General features: G+C 38.7%; 1 protein-coding gene across 1 annotated transcript in view; it reads right to left on the minus strand.

The window, feature by feature from the left end:
* PREP (prolyl endopeptidase) overlaps nucleotides 1-19,107 on the minus strand; it is a 110,783-nt gene that overhangs the window by 62,439 nt on the left and 29,237 nt on the right. Inside the window, exon 7 of the mRNA XM_075498468.1 lies at nucleotides 17,130-17,235. Coding sequence (XP_075354583.1) covers nucleotides 17,130-17,235 — 106 coding nt within the window. The remainder of the gene's footprint in view (nucleotides 1-17,129; nucleotides 17,236-19,107) is intronic.

Raw genomic sequence — 19,107 nt, forward strand, 5'->3', positions numbered from 1 at the left:
GGAACCAAAGGTGATCTCTCATGCCACACTTTTGCTAATATACACAAAGAAAAGGAAAAATACATAATCTAAAAAATAACTTCATTGTGGATACTATAAATGTAATGTCCAGTCAGACAGCAGCAGCACAAAGATCTCCTTGCTCAAATTAATAGCAAGCTATTTAATTTTACTAATAATGATTTGCCTCCAATTAAAAAGAAAAAGATGTTGAAAGCAAAACTCTTTGGAATTGCCATTTAAGGGATATGAAACTGTTTTCTTAAAGTAAACACTCTATTGTTGAGGCTTCCACACATTTTCCAAGACTCAACTGATTTTTTTCTCCCTATTTGTTAGGGAACTAGGATATAATGGCCTTGTTTCAATATTGATTTTTGAAAGTTTTTTTTTTTAAAGTTACTTCAATTACAGAAAAGTCTTTAAAAAAAAAAAGAAGAGTACTGTCCCTCTCACCACATTCCACTTTCTAGATGATGTCTACTGTCTCCTCATTATCCTTTTTCTCTTGTTCATTTTCACTACAAAGGTTTTGATCCACTTTTTCAGGCTACCCAGCACATACTGACTAATCCCTTTGATGTTACTGTATATAGCACTGTTCATTGCTTTTTATTTATTTTTTTTTAAAGAGAGCCTTATAAATTGCAAGACTAAACTGAAATACAAAAGGCCTGATAATCCTATTTTCAACAGGAAGTGGACAAATATCACCTTTGTTTTTCCACCTGCCCTCAAGCCACATACATGCTTTCTTCAGCGTGGGGAAAAAAAAAGAACAGCCTTCTAAACAAAGGAACAAAATAAAAATTCTTATGGTTGATAACCCTGCTCTTAAATTCCTTCTTGCAACCTGTCTCTGCCAGTCTAGTACAAAGCAGTTCCAGCTGACAATGACTAAGCAACCAGCAAGCAATGAACTTCAGTTTTTGCTCAATTTTTATTGCATCTTTCCAAACCAGTGGTTCTCAAATATTTTACACTAGCTCCTCTTCCCATATACATGTCCTCCCACCACCTCCCACTGTTCCCACCGGACACAAACTGCCAACCTCCAAGCAGCCCAGTACCCAAGCATAAGAGCCCCTAACACTGTCCTCTCCCCCCAAACTCCTTGTACCTCCAACTTCTACAAACCTGTGTTTAGATTCTAGCCAGTGCAATCCTTTCCAACCTAACAACCCAGGTTCTGCTTTCCAACTAGCCAACCCTCTCAACTTTTTGCATTCCAGAAGTCACAGCAGCCTTTCACAGTTTCTATGTGCCCAGAGGTTATAACAAGAGCTACCCCTTCTGCTCCCCATGCTGCCTTATATCCCCCTCCTTTTTCCCCTCTGTTCTCATGCTTCAGCTCCCACAGGAAGAGGAAAGTGGGGCTCTGCCCAGAGCTCCGAGCGAGTGACTCATAAATCAGCTCTACAGTGCTCACAACAAGAGGATCCTGATTTTTTTTATTAGGCTTCCTAGCTGCTACCATAATACAAAATAAAAAGGTCAATATTACGAACAACTTCAACAAGACCAATCGGCCATGTCATGTTGGTTTAAGTTTATAGCCAAGGCTGATTAAAGAGCTTTCATTTATTTCTTGTTGCACACCAACAGATTTGTGCTAAATCCCCTCTTCCCTGCACCAAACTACAGATTCAAAAGAATAAATAGTCAAGGCTGACAATCTAATCAAAAAGAAACAATCTCATTTCTCAAGATAAGGGAAAAACAAAATTATTACCAGGCACAGAAACAGTAAGAGACATGCTACAGAAAAAGCACTACCGTTTTTTTGTTTGGTTTTGGGTTTTTTGTTTGGTTGGTTGGGGTTTTTTTGTAAGGTATACAACAAGGTTTGCTAATACACAACTGCTTGATTACTGTGTATCCAGCTGTTTGGCTAATATGAGGCATTTCAGGTATACCAAGAACAACAGTTAAAATGATTAATGAGGTAAGTTTTCTTGTTTGACTGGTTCAACATACAAGCACACTTGAGTGCTGTCTGTATTCTGGAAGACAAGTTTGATAAAATAGCTACTAAAAAATTGTGCCTTACAATGCTCAGCTACTGGGAAAATGTGTTTGTTTTGTAAAGAAATACTTAGCATTAGATCACTTTTAAATGTTTGTTAAAAGAGTCAAGGCTTGAAAATCCTACTTGCAGTTTGGCAAGACAAGTAGGGAAATCTGGAGTCCTGAATTGAAACCTTCTGGACATGAACCCACAGTGCTGTCCTTCCTGACACAATGTACAGCTGTTATGCCTCTGCCACTGAAATTTCCTAAAGCAAAAATTGAACTGTATTAGTTGGTTCAGTGGCTGACAAAGTGTGGTGAAATCCTGACAAGAATCCCATCATTTTAATTTTCCCTAATCTCTCTAAACTCCACCCCATAAGCAACCAAAGAGGCAAGCATGAAGGGAAAAGCCCCCATATCCACAGCTACTTGAAGCAGAATATAGCAAGGGAGTTTCCCCCAAAAGCTTAAAGAACAGCCCAGCTATCTTCTCCCAGTGGTGTCTTCTCCCAGTATTGTCTTGCCACAATATTATGAATTATGACCACAGGTATCTAGTTGTGAGGAATGGAGTATTTGCAAAACACTTCGATATAAGATAATAAAAGCTTTTTTTAAAGTGTATTTGGTTAAGTTAGTTGTAAACATAAAATTCCAATGGGTAAACCTGGTCATTTCTAACATGAAGAGTTTTGTGGTAAAAACTAAGCTGCAAACTGGGTTAACCTGGTGGGATTCACAAGATGCATGTGGTAGTAGGGGTAACAATATGCCCCCAACCTCTTATCTTTTCAGACTAATTTAAAATTCTCAAAAAAATAGCTATTTATTTGTCATAAGTTACTTATCACAGCAATTTTCTATTCTAAAAAGGAGCATTCTTGGCACAAATAGCTCACAATGGCCCACTTAAAAACTTAGCAAACAACCTGAATATTTGAAGAGGAAAATGACTCAGTCTGTATACAGTAGAAAGATTGTGAAGGGGGGGAGGGAAGCATGAAGAACATTTTAGCCAACCTGGGAAGCAGAAAAGATGCTCAGATGCTCCCTATAATGTTCATGGAAAGAAACAGAAACACTGCTGTGTAGATTATCTTCTGGGGAAAACAAACTGACAAGGATTTTTACAGAAGATTGCACTGCAAATTCAGTTAACCTATGGCTGTTGACAAAATATGAGTAATCACATATAGTAAAGGGGGAAGGGCTGACACAGTTAAAGTTTCAAGTGTAGAAATAAGCAAGTCAAATCCTTTAAATTTCTTAAACATTTAGAAATAGTCTGCTCCCATTTATTAGATATGATCTCCACTCAGAGTCAAGATCATTTCCTGCCCAACACAGGGCAAGTTAACTTCCACTTGTCCACAGCCACTGAAACATATTAAGAATCAATGAATGCACAAGATACAACTGCCCTCAGTACAGCAGAACTAATAAAATGTCATGCTTGCACAGAATCTTTAATGATCTCGTCATCTCCTCACTTATAATTTAAAGGGAGTACATGCAAAGAGAAGCCACAACTCATGCTGTGCAGGAAGTTAATGAAATGCATTAACTCAAGATTACTAAAGCAATAATGAAGTGGCAAATATTGGGCAAACCACATTTCAGAAAAAGATAACTTGCGAGAAAGTTAAGCCAGAGGTTCCTTCTACATCAAAGCAATTTACTTTGGATTGGTTGACACCTAGAATACTGTATTGAAATGCACAGAAGTGACAGCGGTTCCAGCAGATGATTTCCACAAGGAACATGTTCTCCCCAAGTACTTAAAATGTCACTTTTTTTATTCCGATTTGATTAAAATATATATAATATCTAAGCTAAGAAGCTCAGGTGAAGGCAAAGTATGGAGTGAATACAGAGTCTCACCCCAAGAGAACATCCACAGTCAAAGCAAAGACATAGTATGTGTTCTCCACGCTATGCCATTACGGGAACACCACCACCTCCTTGCATATTTTGTGATACCTCAGAGAGGTAGCTACCTATTGAACATGGAGTGCCTACACCCCATGCAGTTTCGACCTTGTCCCTCTCACCTCAACACTGCCTATTTCCTAATTTCAGTAGCTCAGTTGGCAGGTTATCATGCATCCTTTTCTGTGGTCCCTGTCTCTGAATTTTATAGAATGGAATTTTATAGAATGGACTGCAGGTTCCATGGGGTAGCAGAGAATCTGAAAGATAAATGTTGAAATATTTCAGTGTTGTAATGTCCAGATCATGTTACAGATATATCCAATACGGGACAAAACATGGAAATATACATTATGTTCCTTATTTGTAAGGCCCAATACAGTAATCCTTCTTCACTAGCAATGTGACTGAAGATGACTTCCATTCTTGCAAGTGAAATGCATTCTTGCATCACATTCTGTGAAAAAATGGAAATTATTTAAAACAACAAAGATAACTAAACGTGAGCTAAAACCTAAGTCAGGCACCTCGAAACAACAAGGCATTTTGTTTTACCATCACTGCCTGCCAGACTCTTAGTCAGAAAACAAGACCAGTGGGGTAAAGAAAAGATTAAAGGAGCTGCAAAAAAACCCAACGCCATCTGGGATGAGAGACAGAGGAACAGCTACAATATTATTATTCAGCTTTGGAAAGTAAGGTATTGTTCCTACTACTTATAGATTGTTAGCAAAAAGGGCTGAACTTTTTATTTCATTTTGTTCCAGTTCTTGCTGATTCTTGTGGGACAATCTGAATCTTCCCTTTCAGCCTCTAAGATGGAAAAGCTGCAGATTTACTTATATATTTGTATTGTCTAGATATAGGATAGGCATGTAATTGAGCATAAATATGGAAAAAGTTCACAATTTAAGGAGGCAAAAGAGGTTTTACAGCTTTGTTTTTCCAATTGGATATGCTTATCCTGTTGCATTAATATTTTCAAAACAGTCAGAAACTAATTAATTTAATTTGAAATTAAAAAGAAAATCTTTTTATTGCTATAAAAACATGCTACACGTAAATAAAAGTAAAAAGGGAAGACTAGGCATTCCTTCCATCTGCTGGGGGAAGACATATCTGAACTCCTGTAAGCCTGTTATGGTCTATATTATGTTGCTCAATAATTCCCACAGTAGCTGACTCATCCCTGAATTCACAGTCATTGTCTGAGTTCTGTCAGGCAGATATAAGTGTTTTTCATTTCCACACACGAAACATACTGTTTCATTTTGCATTCCTGTTTCTTCCTTCTTTTCCTAAGATGAATCCCGCCTCCCCACCCCTGCCCTGCTTCTCCACTCTGTCCTGCAAATTTAAGCAGAATAATTCAACCGGATACTGTGGTGTTTGAGGGAAAATGATTTTTTTTTTTTTTGGTCTTTCAGACCAAAATAAAACTTTACTCTGAGCCAGCAGGTCTCTTAACATATAGGTAAAAAAAAATTTAAAAAAAATGGTACGACATTTCTAACATACACTAAGTTAGAAACAAATCCCACAAATGAGCTAGCCAACCTTAACTCTAACAACCCTCCCTAAGTACAGCATGTTTACTCTACTGCAATGAGAAACTGCAATGTAACTTTCTAAACTATGACTTTACATATAAATAAATTCAGAACTATGGGAAATAAGTTGATACCAGACTTGAAATATTCCACAAGAGTATAACCCCCTCCTATATGCCCATCTGTGTGCTGAATTAGACTAGTTCAGCTAAAACAAACAAACCCCCATTGGTGAATATAAAGAAAAACGATATCATAATCTCTATACATGACAGAAGGCTTCCAAGTTGTATACGCTCATATGAAATCTGCCACCTCCCAACCTCCAAGTATATCCAGTGTAATATTGCCAGGTTGCATGGAATTTTCCAAATTTTTTTTCTTAAGGCCTCCTTAAAATGAGAAAAATTATAAAAGCAATTACTATTTCTAAATAACTGGTACAGCACATGATCAAAGGGATCCAAACTATGAATCATTTCATGGAAACACAAATGTCTTTCACCTAATACAAGGGCCTCAACCTAGAAACCAGAACATTACTATTCAGTACAAGAAGAGCTAGCAACATGTAACATGCCTATAAAATGTCTGGGATAGGAACAGTTTATTACCCTGATCCCTCTGTAGTTAAGGGAAGCCCTACCTTTTGTTTTGCCCCATCAAGACAAGAGAAGTCAGATCTGCCTATTCATCCTTGCTGCTACCTCCAGGACGCTGCTATATAGCAACATACTCAGTACATTGAGCATGTGAACTTCTACAGTGGTAGTGTAACTTTAGTCCTTAAGTACACGCACATGCACTTATTATTTTGTCCCGCTGCTCAAACAGTATTTAAGTTCTGATGCATCTCAAAGAAATTTAACAGGATAAAGGAGACTCCTATAACCAGAGAATTTTGCCTCTGTCAGATTTTAAAGGACAGGTCCAAACACTGGAAGTGCCACAGGGAACAGGGGTGGCAGGGGTTTATTACAAAAGAAGCAGAAAAAAAACAGGGGGAATGGGGGGGAGGGGACGGACGACAACACAACCCAAGTACAGAATTACTACAAGACCTTTTATAACACCAGAAAACCAGTTGTGCCCCTTCAATTTTGAGGTGCATTCCATATATTAAGTCCTCTCCCTTAATTACCAGCTCTGTTATTTTTTCCTTCCTCATTACAAAATTGTAGTCCTGTCTCTGCCATGTTTGACAGAAGCTTTCTCTGGTCAAACATCTTCAACAATCCAGTAACCAGTTTAGTGAATATCACTGTAACATGGTGTTTAAAAAAAGAATACAATGGACATCTTGTCAGCTTTCAGTTGCAAATTCAGACTATTTGTACATGTCTTTCCTCAGCGAGCATCTCCAGGATATCAAGGCATTTTGACTGAAATAATCAAAGCTCCTCTTCTTTCTAATCTAATGTTACTTCACCTCTTCTTTAAGGTCACTAAATTGGAGTTTCACTGTCAAAGCACTCTGTCCTTAAAACATACAAGAAGCATCTATATCAGATGTGCTATCTGCTAGATCCTAAGCTACTTGTAATATCCTAACATTTTCTCTCATTTTTCAATTTCCCTCATTCCCTCTTTGCCAGTCAGTACAATTTCTGAAATAACTAATACTCACTTAAATAGTCTTGCAACTGGTTCTCCTTTTTGAGATCTTCTTTCACAAACACCTGTGTCTTCGTCAGATCATTTTCTTTCTCACCTCAGCTTTGTACTTTTTTCAAATGCCATGGGAGGAATGTTCCTGTTTTAATTTTTGAAAGTGGCTTTCAGTTTTGTGGTCTTTCCCTTTTCTTTCCTTCCCTTTAATTTTAGGAGCATGTGAGCTAACAGCCATGGGAACCCTTTGCAATCAGCAGAGGTCCAGACCCGTCCAGAGGGCTACTTGTATTCCACATGGACTGAATCATCCTGAGGACTCTCATTTCACACAGACTCTGCATAATAGCTACAGGGGGAGCACAGGAATGCAGGAGTCTCAACTAATGGTCTAAACAGGTAAATTCAGTCCATCATCTCCTCTAACACATCTAGGGTCTGGAAGTGATTCCCACTTTACCTCCAACACAGAATTTGGCAGTGACCAAATTCCTGCAGTACAGCATAACGTAAGAAAATTCATTAACCATCTCATCCACACTTTGGATCTCACGGCAGTCAATGATGCAACTAGCTGCCGGATGAGCTTAATGAACATGTGACTTAGAGGAACTTAGCCTTGTTATTACACACCCAACCTACATCTCAGTTAACAGCCCGTTCAACTAACTGGGCATACAAATTTAAAACCAAACAGAACTACCCTATTTGTCCACCCTATACGTCCTTTAAATCATACACCACCACCTCAGCTAATACTTCTTTACTATGATATACCAGTGCATTTCCCCAGTTGTAGCAGTTAGACTTTATTTCAACTCTGAGAACACACTTGTCTAACACACACTGAATTGATCTATGACTTACAGTTGTCACCTCTGGGAAAAGTCAGAATAGAAAACAGGTTGTTTAAGGAGCTCTCTAGAAACCTAGCTGTGTTTATTACTGCTCCTAATCCATGGATCAGTTCTGAAACTGTGCCATCTCAGGTCACCACAATCCCTTGTGATGACAAAGCCCTGCTGAACATGGTAAAAACCTGAGTAAACAAATGCACAGGAAGGGTGCCTCTTAAAAGTCCTCTTAAAAGACTACAAAGCATAATCAGAATCTTGTATGCAATGAAGAGACACTTAAGTCTCTGAGTACTGGAACTAATGGAGCATGGTGTACAGATGTGTATAAAGTTGGTTGACATTTTAACTCAATTTACATTAAGATTCAGCATAAGCAGGGTGTCATCTTATTATTTATCAAAGAATTCAGAAAAGAGAGATGTTATGAATGTCACAACTGAAGCACAAATTTCCATTGACTTTCATGTCTTGAATCATCCACAGGGGAGAGAACCTTGACTGAAAGTGTCTTAAGTCTAATAAGGCAAAAATTTCTTCTGAAGCCTCCTCCACAGCTCAGGCATCCATAATATTGCTCATTTGAGTTATATCTTGAAGATTCACAAGATCAAGCTTATGCCACAGCCCTTAACAGGTTCTCACCTCTCCCTGGCCACTTGACCTCCCATGCATTCTTGTGAGGGTTGCACCACTGGGACTCCCTACCTCTCCATCACAGTTGTTTGAACTTGGGAGCCCATGGTTCAAAAACCAAAGTGGGATTAAGCATCTCTTATTTCCATAGAAAACAGGCTGCAAATAAGGAACAGAAGACATCCACCCATACAGATGCATTAGAGAAACTAATGAGTCAGCAGCTACCCTAGTTTATCTCATCCTGTGCTACTGCTGTACTGTTATCCACCTGACTAAGCAGGTCAAAAGTATTCTTGAAGGCTGACCAACCTAGTAAGCAAAGCTTTAAACTAGAAATGACAGAGAAGAAAGAGACTCTTCAACAAACGAGTAAGGAAGTTGTGGATGGGGTAGGCAAGCCAAGGGCCTCGGTAATAGGTAGGAACAGAAGGGACACAGCAATTGACAGAACAGAGCTGAAGTGGAATCTCTCCAAGTGTAGGAATGTAAAGAAGGAAGTGCCTGCAGAACAGCCTCATGGAGAAAGCTCTCAAACCCGTACTGGGGAATCAGCATGCTTGGGTGGCTGCCTGAACCGCCTCTACACTGATGCACACAACATGGGGAAGGAAGAGTTAGAAGTCTGTGTGTGGTTTCTAGGCTATGACCTCATTGGGATCACAGAGACATGGTGGGATTGCTCACAGGACTGGAGTGTTGTGATGGATGAAGGCTTTTTAGAAAGGACAGGCTGGGAAGGCAAGGAGGCGAGTTGCCCTTTATGTGAAAGAGCAGCTGGAATTTGTGGAGCTCTGCCTTAGGACAGGTCAGGAGCCAGTCAAGAGCTTAGGGGTCAAGATTAGCAGTCAAGATCAACATGGGTACTACTGTAGTGGGTATATGCTATAGACCTGATCAGGAAGAATAAGTAGATGATGCCTTATTCAGACAACTGGAAGAAGCCTTATGTTCACAGGCCCTGCTCCTTATGGTGGAAATTTTAACCACTATGACATCTGCTGGAAGGACAATGCAGCAGGGCTCAAGCAATCTAGGAGAATTCTAGAGTGCTTTGATGATAACTTCCCAAGGTGATCAAGAAGCCAAAGGAAAGAAAGGTGTTCTGCTTGACCTCATACTTACAAACAAAGAAGAACTGGTTGCGCACGTGGAAGTTCCTGGCAGCCTTGGCTGACGTTTGGCTGGAGATAAGTCACTAGTTGTGTACCCCAGGGGTTGATACCGGAGCCAATACTCTTAAGACCTTCATTAATGACCTGGATGCTGGGAAAGTGTGCGCCTTCAGCAAGTTTACAGATGACAGAAAACTGGGGGGAGGAGCTGATAAGCCAGATTGTTGTGGTACCATTCAGAGTGGCCAGGACAGGCTGGTGAATTGGGCTGAAAGGAATCTCATGCAGATCAACAAGAGGAAAAACAAAGTCCTGCATCTAGGGAAGAATAACCCCAGGCACAAGTACACACTGGGAGCTGAGTAGCTAGAAAGCAGCTCTGCAGAAAACGATCTTGGAGTCCTGCTGGACAACAGGCTGACCATGAGCCACCAATGTGCCCTTGTATCAAAGAAGGCCAACAGCATCCTGTGCTGTACTAAGAAGAATGTTACCAGCAGGTCAAGGGAGGTGATTCCTTCTCTCTACTCAGCACTGATGAGGCCACATCTTGAGTGCAGTATCCAGTTCCAGTCTCCCCAGTACAATAAAGATATGGACTTCCTGGAGCAAGCCCAGCACAGGGCCACAAAGATGATTAAGGGACTACAGCATATATGAGAGGGGGGAGCTTCAACTTTTCAGTCTGGGCAAGAGAAGACTCAGGGGGATCTTATCCATGTGTGTAAATACCTGATGGGAGAGAATATAGAAGAGGGAGCCAGACTCTTCTCAGAAGTGCACAATGACAGGACAAGAGGTAATGGGCCCAAAAAAAATAGGAAATTCAATCTGAAGACAAGAAAACACTTTTTAATGTGGGGTGGTCAAACACTGGCACCAGGTTGCTAAGAGAGCTTGTGGAGAACAACTGTAGAGATATTCAAAACCCAATCAGATATGGTCCTGGGCAACCTGTTCTAGCTAACCCTGATTAAGCAAAGGAGGTGGACTACATGATCTCAAGAGGTCCCTTCCAACCTAAACAATTCTGTACCTCACAAATTAGTGCTTGGTCAAAGATATAAGACATGGATATAGAGAAAGAAGGAGAGATGGAGACCATCTTTTAAGTTTACCTCTTTGTTTCCTGAAGACAACTTTCTGACTGAAATTATTACAGTCATTACCATCATACTAGTATTTCTACCATTCTGTTTTGTAACCACTAGTCCTTAAAGGAACATAAGTTTCGTTCAGGCAAACTGCAGCTGTATTGCTTCGCTTCCTTTCCTCACTTCTGTCCATCACCCAACGTTGCCATCTCCTCAGCTCTTGAACAGTTCAGCTGGAAACACATCACGACAAGAAGTCTATACTCGATGCCAGGTAATTCACATCCCCAGCTGCAGAATAATTGACACAAAACAGGCTGCTGTGTGAAATCAACCTGGTTATATACATACGTAAGTATATTAAAGAGAGGTGGGGCACAAGCCTGAAGCACTGCTCCCTGACTTCTGGACTATTTAACCGCTAGCACATCCCCAGTTGCATTTTTAGTCTGTGCTAATTAGCAGACAGTATGTGGTCACAGTCTGGGGGACAGTATATGCCAAAATAATTTCCAACAGGCAACTTGGACATAGTTATGATGTCTTGGAGGAAGAGAGCTTTGACACATGGAATTGAGCTGGCATGTACCTCTTGGCTTCAGTGTCAAGAGTACAGGCTGTGCCTAACCTGGTACTGTATAGACATAGCCCGAGTTATACAGGTAGCGCACCCCATCCCTACGATGAAGCAGTGGGAAGCCTGAACGCATGCCTCCATCAGCCAGAAGATCTGAAGGGCTCGAGACTTCTAGCAGGAGGATGGTACCGAGAACAACATAAATACAACCTATGGCCACATTGGTTGCAAATTCTGCGCTAGGTCTGTTTCAGCAACAGCAAAAGGTAGTAGAGGGTATGTTAACTGTGACCTTCGCAGAGGAGTGCCAAATATCTCAGACTCATTTTCTCCTTTCCAGGAAATACAATATAAAAGGTATAGATTCTACACTGATGGAAGATGGGAGCTGCCTTCAGTTTATGTTTTAACCTGTGAGGATAGCAGTAATTAATTATGCTGCTTGTTTGTAAGACTTTATCCAGATAATCTGTTTATTAATTGCATTTAGAAGTCTTATTAGGATAATTGGAACTCAACTGCCCTGGAAATCGGATTTTTGTCAGTTTGGGAGATCATTACTGATTAAGAGGCACACTATGAAAATGTACCATGCTGTACTTTGAAGAGGCCAAATATAATTTCTTCTGTTCTCTCACTGTTCCTTAACACGTGGTGTTTTCCAGCTTCCATTTTCATTTTCTATAAAACAAGAATGAAGACACTTTGGGATTGGACAAGATCAAATTATAATTATGAACTTTCAAAACACATTAAATACTGAAAAAGCAGATAATTTGGGTCTGATTTTGGAAGAGACTACAATTAATGTTTTTCACTGTTTTAATGAACCAGACTATTAGATAAAGTATGAAATAACAAATGTTAATAAATTCTACCACTGTATACAGTAATGCAATGAAGACTTCTCTTAACTAATCAAACTCAATCTGGATAAAATCAATTTAAGATACTCATCTGCCTTACAGAATTAATAATCATTCAGGCTTAGGAGAAGGAAAGAAATTTCTCCTTTCATTCAGGGAATGGTGTTGATGACAGACGTTACTGCTAAGAGAAATTTCTTCGTACAGTCTTCACTGAATAGAGCAACTTAGTGCTTCTTTTTGGGTAAGGCTGGATTGCTTTCAAGAAATTACATTTTTCAATTTGTCACATTCCTATTGACTCGTTTAAGGCTTCAGCAGATCCTGAATTGTGAACTCTCTGGAGTATTTATTCAGTATCTCTAAAGCAAGTTTTAATCTTGAGGACTGAGGCCTAAGACAACCAAAGTTAAAAAACTAACAAACAAACAAAACTATCACTGCCACATTAACTCTGTCTAGACCATCACCAGTACAGCAACAGTTAAATGCTAAAGTGTGACACTAAATAAGTCAACTTAAAAGCTGTGAAACATACCTCACACCATAATAAACAAACAGGCAAGAAGTTGGCCCTTTAGTGGTTTCAATAATATCAGTCTGAAGGAAACTAACATAGAAATTACTATCAGCACTGCAAAAAGATTAATAACAAAAAGATCTGATGCATCTTAGGTAAGAAATAAACCACCAGTTTTTCAATATAGTAGATCAGGACACACTGGATCTAGGTCTGATACCACTTTTTGGTTATTAGGTCTGACGCACCTTTTCGGTTATATTTTATTATCTTGTCCTGATATCCTTCCCACTGAAAGAGACATGCAGAATCTTCTAATGCAAACTTTGCATGGGTTATAAAAGAAGAGAAGACTGCTTAGGTAAGACACACTCAGTCACTCAAAATATCCTGCCTTTTTCACCCCTTCCTCTACAAATTACATCTAACCTACAGATAGAGGAGATTTCTCCTCTTCTTCTAGTTTTTGGCCATTTTAGTTCCTAACATGAGACACACTTTCCCACCTCCCATCCCCTAAGAAGTTATTTCTGCTTTTTCAGAAGCAGAAAGTATTAATAACAGCATTTATTTTGAGTTTTCAAAACTCATTTTCTTTGCTTCTGAACCACCAAAAATATACACAGGCGTAAACAAGTAACAGTGCTAATTTTTTAAAAATCAAATTATCAAAATTATTACCAAAATTATTTACTCTTCTTAAATCATGAAATACGGATATTTATCTCCTAGTAAAAAGGTAAGTTTCTCTATCTTGGGAATAAACTATTGATCTATAACTATAATGAACTGCATTTCACAGACATCCCTGCAGTTTTCCTACAGAGAACCACCTGTCATTTTGGCAGTCAGTACTGAGGTTGCAAGACTGAACTTGTATGACTTCTTCATAGCCATTTGTTAGCAAGTGGGCCAAATAAGCAGCCTTTATCACTGCAACCATCACCTCTCAGAAATAGTAACAGAACTACAGTTAACTCCACAAGGGCCTCACTACATTAGAAGGAAAAGAAATTTACTCTTCAGTGGTCGTATTTCTTGACTATGAGAACATGTTCCTTTTAAAGAAAACTGTTTAAGCAACTAAGAAATCTGATTACCTCCTGTCAAAGGAAAAGAATGCACTACTAGCAACCAAAATCAAGAAAGGTGCCCCAAGTAGTTAACATGACATTTTGAAATAGGGTTTTCAGGTAGCAAGTCACAGATGAGCATCAGTTCTTTGCATTTTTGTGCAATTCTAAGTAACAGAAAATTCCTTAACTCACAGTCTTACATGTAACATTTCAAACTGTGCAGTGGTACGTTTACCTTGGGACACAAAGTATTTTAAAAAAGAGAAATTCACAATTACATGATTGAAACATTTTATAAACAATATATGTTACAGAGCAGCTTTAAAAACAATCTGTTAAAGTGTCATTCTATAATTAGGGTTTTGCCACAAACTTCATAAAAATTAGAATCTCATCCATTACCTTTTGCTAAGCAGTTGCTTTTACTTCCTCAGAGAAATACATGGTATATGTAATGGATGCCATGTAAAATATTACTGCCTGTTACCTTTCAAAAAGGTCTCATTGCCTTTTGTGTTTGATGGCCTCTGAATAAGTCTAAAGAAGGTTGAGACTTGAAAGATCTAAAGCATAAAAATAAAATTTTCTAAAGAACTAGTGTATTCTTGGACAACCTGGACTAAAAGAGCAAGTAGAGAAGAAAAAAATGCATCTGAAAATCTAATTATTTATCTATATGAAGTACCATCTAGGACACTGGAAAAACACTAGCTATCCTACTTTTCTTTCCTTTATATTTTTTTCAGAACTAAGATGAGGTATTCTGAACACTAGAATGGATTTTTGAACAAACAAATCATTGTAAACAGGTCACGTAAAAAGGCTCAGATTAAACATTTAATAGTTCTGAAGGAGGAAAATGGCAAGAAATATCTTAGATATCACCAAAAGTATGAGGTCTACTCATAAAAAAAGTCTGTTCTAAAAGATAGAAGGATAATGTCATATGTTTTAGAAGTACAGATACTTTTCTAAGACACTTGATTCTCATAACACTTCATAACAAGTTTGCTACTTACATAGACCCTTGTTCTGAACACTGCATTCTGTAGACAGCATAATGAGACCCAGTATTTTTGTATCTCATGGTTTTGTTAAGAATTCTCTAAGCATTGCTTAATCTTAACCCATCTGAACATACCTTGAGATATTATTGAGCAGTCTGTACAAATTGGCAGTCAAATGCAAGTCTTAAGTCAAGAAACAGACTTGCCATTAAACTCCGTTATTCTAGAGCTGCTTATTTACTTGTCTAAAACAGCTTAAATAATGACGTTTGGCATTCATTTCTCCTAACTTCATAAGCAAACTCTTCTACACTTGGTGTCCCAGAAAATTACAAACTGAACTGAACTTACACCTCTTGTGGTCTAGATTGATAGAGACAAGAATTAAGCTTACATATATTACTGCTTGCTCAACTTTATTGCCTCTGGCCATCAAAGGCTGAAGGACCATTGGTTCAGGGTGTTTACATTTGAACGGAAGATCAACTCTAGGAAACATCCCAGATGTTTACTGTTAGGTCTGTGCTTACTAGCACAGAGGCAGAAAGACAGGTAAAGATAAGAGTCTTTGTACTGAAAAGGCATTTGGCAACTTAGACAGATATGGAGAGTTCCTAAGTTTATAAATAGAGGATTTGTGCAAGCAAATGGTTAGACAGATCTTTCCTTTCATATGCAAAAAGGGAATTTGGAGAGATGGAACAACTCCCATCCATCAACAAATAGGAAGGGAAGTCAAAGACTGGGTCAGAGAAAAAACTTTTTTGAAGAAGCATTTCCAAGCTCGGAAAAGGTTAAGCTGTAGGTTTACCTTACACCAAGTAGTACAAAATAGAAGCTTCATTATCTCATCCATGGTCTTTCAAGGCTCCATGCTAGTATTCTCTTCAAGATTGTCCAGTGTATCTATAAATGGGAGCGTGAATATGGGAGGAGAGCTATGCTTTTTATGTATTCTATCTCTAGCTGAAAAGTGTCAACTTGAATGCAATTTATCATTTATGAAAATGCTTCACTGTACTAAACAGTTTTATGTTTGTAAGAATGTTGGATGGAAAGCATCTGTAATAATTTTGCTTAGGCCTGCCATTTTCTACATTCAAGAGGACATTACACAACTAATCAGTTGTCCAAGACAAGTTTAGAAGTAATTAAGAAATATCCTTCATAAAAGGAGAGAGTGACATGCCCACAGAACAAAATTAATAATCCCCCAGAAAGGAGTATAAAACTGTTAACTATCATCACTAACACTTAACTCACCAAAATTCAAAATATTGTACTAAAACTTGTTGATGAACTAAGGGAAGACCACACAACCATGTAGTATAATAAAGGTAGGGAGAAACAAAGCTATACACCCCATATTGCAGAGCTCCTATCAGTTCTAATCACGCTCATAAGCCTCAAATATTCTGTTTATGGGCAAGAGAACAAGTTTCTTGAGATCCAATATCTAACAAGGAGCTACTGCAGTATTTATTCTGTTTCCGAAGTTTTTGAAGACAGAAGCTGCAAAGAATCAAAAAGAGCTAAGTTGTGTTCTATGCAAAGCACATATTGAGGAACAGATTTCAATAATCCAATACTCTGGAAATATAAAACCACTAATCAGTAAAACAACTAACTATGCCAACCATCAACAATAGCCACATGGAGTAACGTACCATATTTTCAAGCCCATACCATTGAGGCTAAAAAGCCAAATACACAAAAGCCAAAGGCTAATCCAATGAGAAGGCAAGGAAGGAGCAGTTCATGAACATGTATTTGAAATATGAGTAGATACTTCTACTGTAATAATAATGATGCTACAAAGAAAAGTTATATTACTAAAATATTAGAGGATTTTGTTTGTTTCTTAGTACTATATGGAGAAAAAAATGTTACCTATAAACCAGGTACATTTTTAAAAAAACAGGGAGATCAGAGCTTAAAGGGAGACACATGAATTTTTAAAATGTAAAAAAAAATTAAACATGGAAAAGTACTAGTAGTGCAGAAAGAAATGGAACACATACTGGTAAGGCTGCTTATCTTAGTTTTTCCTTGTGACCTTTTAAACAAACTACAGAACTAAGAATGGAGTTTTCCATCTACTGATACATAACAGAAAATGGAATGTTAGCAGAAGCAGTGCATATTTTCTCATAATCTCTGCATTAGAAAAAAAGAGAGGAGGTTAAGTAATGCACATATTTAAATATATATATTTAGACATAAGTATTTCAAGTCTTACATTGTCTAAAACGAAGCAAAACTTACAAAGCAAGAAAACACATACCTGATATACCCTGAGACTCTGTCTGTAGATCACAGTACCACAGTCTGTTCACTGGATCACACCCTTCTCGGATAGACAGCAAAACATATCGACCATCATCCGATACCTGTAAGAAGTTACAGAAATATCAAAGTCAATTCATCCTCTGGAAAAAAAAAATCCAGCTTGAAGAGTTAGTCCCTAAACCCCTAGCAAAAAAATAAATTGATGCTACAGTTAGTAGAGTGAACAGACATGTATGGAATATGAGAACTCACCAAGAACCCCCACTCGTAGCTTACATCAACAAATAACATAAGTATAGTGTGCTGACATTTCAGGAGATCAAAACTGAACAGCATTATCTGTTTATTCCCACCATGAATTAAAAAAAGAAAGTTTATGATTATTAAAAGTATTCCAGTTAAAAAGGTGTCTAAATGAGTCAGGGTGGATATCTGCTCCACCGCGGACCTCCATGGGCTGCAGGAGGACAACCTGCTTCAGCATGGTCTTCTCCATGGGCTGCAGGGGAATCTCTGCTCTAGTGCCTGGAGCACCTCCTCCCCCTCCTTCTTCACTGACAATGGTGTCTGCAGGGTTGTTTCTCTCACATATTCTCACTCTTCTCTCACAGTTGTTGTGCAGCACTTTTTGCCCTTTCTTAAATATGTTATCACAGAGGCACTACCAGCATCGCTGATGGACTCAGCTTTGGGCAGCGGCGGGTCCATCTTGGAGCCAGCTGGCATTGGCTCTGTCTGACATGGGGGCAGCCCTGGACTCTTCTCACAGAAGCCACCCCTACAGCCCCCCAGGTACCAAAACTTTGCCATGCAAGCCCAACAGAACAACTAATGTACAGCACTAACCTGACATTTCAGTAACTAAGAATGGACTCAGTATAAACAGTCTAAAACTACAACCTGCTGGCAAGAAGGAAAAAAAAAACCCAAAAGAAAAGAAAACCAAAAAACCAAAACCCCACCAAACCCACAAACCACATTAAAAGTACCTCACAGTCAATGCCTTCAACATGGAGAAGTTTAATTGAATCCCTTATGTTGAATATAAAGCACTGTTTAGTCCTGTGATCAACTGGATTGCCAGGGTCCTACTGAACTACAGTACTCAAAAAGAACTCTCCTACATCAATTAAAACATAGCTTTATGTAGCTCAGTAGAAATTTCTCAAAAAACTATGAGGCAGCCACCTCTGGTGATGCAGTGTCCAGTTTCTCTCTAGTCAATGATTATAATGTCAGCATTCAAATCCAATGTTAAATTGTGCAAGAGTATTTGCTAACTTAGCCATCTTTGTAAAGACACAACGGAGCAACCAGTGGCTTTTGTCCAAAAAAAACCTTAAGAGTTTCTTGTGAAGATGAAGTCAAAACTTCTGAACTTGAACTTCCAAACTCCTTTATCAAGGTATCAATTCCATGCAAAAGGAAATTTACCTCCCCTTCCCCAAATCCTATGGATATAAATGTAGCCCAGCAGTGACATGAGAAGGATCAGCAACATGTATCTCATTGAAAACCAGCAATTTGGGATAGACATATTAATTCAGGTATTTTAAGAGATGCAGAGATGTACCAGGACTGCACTTGCTCATTGATCAAAGGAAAAACTGTGCTGCTGAAACTGCTAATACTTAAGTGAAAGAGGCATTTATCTCAGTCAAGTCTTTATTTTGATCCCTGTGTAAGCACTCCTTTTTTTACTGTGTAACCTGTCAGCTAAACTGAACCTATAGAAAAGAGTTTGTCACACTAACTTCTGAAAATGGGCCCTCAGTGCATCTTACAGGTCTACATAAACTGACTGCTGCCTCCTCTACACAAGGAGGTCTCCTCACCGTGCTTCCTCTCTCCAGCAATCCCAACATGGTCAGTGTTTGAGTCTGTGAATACCTTAGATATGCCGAAACCCAGGTTTATCAAACCACTCCAGATCACACTCTTGATGAATTAAACCCTGTAGGATCATTTTGCTG

Source organism: Mycteria americana, chromosome 3 (assembly GCF_035582795.1).
Source record: "Mycteria americana isolate JAX WOST 10 ecotype Jacksonville Zoo and Gardens chromosome 3, USCA_MyAme_1.0, whole genome shotgun sequence".
NCBI lineage: Eukaryota > Metazoa > Chordata > Aves > Ciconiiformes > Ciconiidae > Mycteria > Mycteria americana.